Consider the following 2931-nt stretch of genomic DNA (forward strand, 5'->3'; position numbering starts at 1 on the left):
TTTGAAAAGTTAAACCATATTTTTTTATTTATATATAACTATTACATGAATTATAAAGAAGAAAAAGAATATCAGAATGTAACTTGATAGATGTATGCATGGTATGGCTAAGATAAATGTTTCTACATATTATGAGAACATTATCAGTATAACAGGGCATTATGATTATTTAAAAATATGCAGAACTTATTTAATCTGTGCTTTAGAAATAAATGTATACAGTGTTATAAATTGAAAAGAACTCAAAAGAATAACTGATACCAAATATACACCTGGTGTATAAGAATTTAAAAAGGCTGCATTCAGCAAAGTTAGTCAGCTGTATTAAAAATGACACATATCCAAAACAAGATGCATATTATATAAAAAGGGACACTGTAAGATTTGCTAGCTGCATTAAATCCATGGTCTAATCCACGAAATTTCCTTTTAATTATCATTTAGACAGAAGCATGCAAACAGTCTTAGGATCTACTTAGAGTCATCTCCAAACCCACTGAGGCTAGCTATCCTCTTTTTAGGGGCTAAGCAGGTATTCTGGTAGCGGCTTCCTCTTCCGCATCAGCCCGGTTTGCATTAATTTCTGCCAGTGTTCGGCCAAACCGTGCCCATTCATCATTTCGGGGGACAGCAATCTGCTGTTAAAAGAAAATGTTTTATGCATATTGAAATAAAAGATGGGTCTACTCACTATTATTCAATTTGTTTTCAAATAACTTTTCCATTAAAAAGTAATAGTTGACCTGAATGGCCTTTCCATAATTACAGTGACTATAACAATGATTTACACATTCTGAAACAAAAGACAGTGCTTGTGAAATGTGTTCTAACAGCCTCAGAAATGATTTTGCTATTATCACCATCAGTGTGAGAGAAAATAACAATGATGCTCTATAACTATAACTCCTATGCACTATCTCATGACATTTACTGCTGGGGAGGAAAATCTTAAAAAGTTTTACTTATTTACTTCATACTTTATTCCTACTATGAATTAGTTTTTGAAGCATAGTTTAAAAGAACTGGTTCCGCCCTACCCGGTTTGGCTCAGCACAGCTGATCAATGTTTCTCTCTCATCGATGTTTCTAACTCTCTATCCCTCTCCCTTCCTCTTTGTAAAAATTAATAAAATATATTTAAAAGAACTGGTTTCTTATAAGTATTTTTTTTTTTTGCTTGGAGCACAAGATAACCTTTCTTGATATCTTAATCCTGCATCAGAAGATACACTACTTCTCCCCACTTAGTGATGTACCAAGAGCAAAACGGGAAAAGAGGCTTGTGATGCTTTTTTCTCACTGAAGCAGTTCAATAGCAAAATTTTTTGATAATTGTTACTATAATATTAGAGGAATGTGACATTGCCATATTAGGACACAAACCATTCATTGTAGCAAATGGATGTGCCTGCTTATAAAATTAGATTAGGTTGGACAGTGATATCCAATCCAATATGGTACCTACCCACCACATCTGACTACTTACATTTAATGTACTTAAAATTAAATAAAATCTAAAATTTAATTCTTCAATTGTCCTAGTCACATTTTAAGTGTTCAACAGTCATATATGGCTAGTGGCTACCATATTGGACAGTGCTGATACAGAATAATTCCATTTGTGCAGATAGTTTAATTGGCTGTTCTAAATGATTCAATCTACTCTTCAGATCCAACTGCTAGAGACCTTGGGGTGTCCAAGGCCTTTACTGAGCCATACGGCACAGTAAAGAAGGAGTGACTAAGGCATTAGTCAGGCCTGGAAAAAAGGATATCACTCCTGGGATTGTGTACAGCCAACCTAGCACCAATGAGAGAACTGCAACTCATCCTGTTGGATTCAATAATAATGATTCTGCAACAAGGCTCGAGAGCCAAGATCACTTTTCACAATGTCATCAGAAAACTCTAAAAAAATATTACTTTGATTTTCACTACCTGGTCCAAACAAATATATGAATACAGAAAAATAAAATCTTATCTCAATATCAATTCTGTAAAGCTTGAAAGTCCAACTATAACTCCAAATTTCTTTTTATGACTAAAGAATTTCTAGCTTCCAGCAATGCATGCTTCAAGAAGCAAGGTACTTCCAACATATGATATTACCCTCAAAATCTGTTGCATGGGGACATAGGACATCCAGTTTAGAAAGAAAGTTAATCTCAAGAGTCCTTCTCATGGTGGAAAGTAAGTACTATCTTTACAACCATATAGTTTATATAATTCATGAACCTCAAAGACTAGTTTTAACCACGAAGATAGAGTTACTACTATATTGTGAAAGCTAAATAGATGTGTCAAAATTATAGGCAGTGAGCCCCATACCTCTCCCACATCATAAATAACAATCTGTCCTTCAGAATCACCCACGGCAATCTCTCTTCCAGAATGGGTCCATCTTACACGATTAAGAGCAGGATTACCCTCCACAGAAATACTGGCAGTTGGCACCTAAAGGCATTTAAAATATAGTGCAGTGTTAAACATTTCATGAAGATTTCTATAAACATGTAAAATAGTATTTCTTCTTTCTTCCAATCTGGCTACATTTTTAAAGACAAAGATGAAAATAGATAAAGAATTTTCCCAACTTTCTTCTTGTTCAGTGATGCATTATGCATGACATTATAGTCAATCCTTGAAAATGGTTTGGGAAAATTAACTTAAGTCTTTATATAAGAAATTCTCACATGACTGGATACATCATGCTGAAAGATCTTCTCTTTAATAAAGCACTCTTTGTTGTTTTAACTTCCTTAAGAAGTCTAGCTGTTTGACAACAGATGGCCAAACCCCATTTTAAAGAAACATTTCAAAAGCCCTCATAAACAGATTATGGTTCAATTTTTAGAGGACAGGAATTACTTTTGAAGCTTGCATCTCTGTCAGTCATGACTTGTGATTTGAAATAGACCACATATTACAGTC

At 34.1% G+C, this 2931-nt stretch overlaps 1 protein-coding gene across 10 annotated transcripts in view; it reads right to left on the bottom strand.

The window, feature by feature from the left end:
- DYNC1I2 (dynein, cytoplasmic 1, intermediate chain 2) overlaps positions 1 to 2931 on the bottom strand; it is a 51376-nt gene continuing 48445 nt past the window's right edge. For 3 of the 10 annotated variants that reach the window (XM_006760639.2, XM_015561990.1, XM_015561991.1), the window contains 2 exons: positions 2329 to 2454; positions 5 to 638 (listed from right to left, as the gene is read on the bottom strand). In XM_006760639.2, the coding sequence (XP_006760702.1) occupies positions 525 to 638; positions 2329 to 2454 (240 nt within the window). In that variant the 3' untranslated portion in view covers positions 5 to 524. Of the gene's footprint in view, positions 639 to 2328; positions 2455 to 2931 lie in introns of all 10 variants that reach the window. The other 7 variants (XM_015561987.1, XM_006760636.2, XM_006760634.2 and 4 more) reach the window with 4 other exon arrangements.

This window comes from Myotis davidii, unplaced genomic scaffold (assembly GCF_000327345.1).
Source record: "Myotis davidii unplaced genomic scaffold, ASM32734v1 scaffold370, whole genome shotgun sequence".
NCBI lineage: Eukaryota > Metazoa > Chordata > Mammalia > Chiroptera > Vespertilionidae > Myotis > Myotis davidii.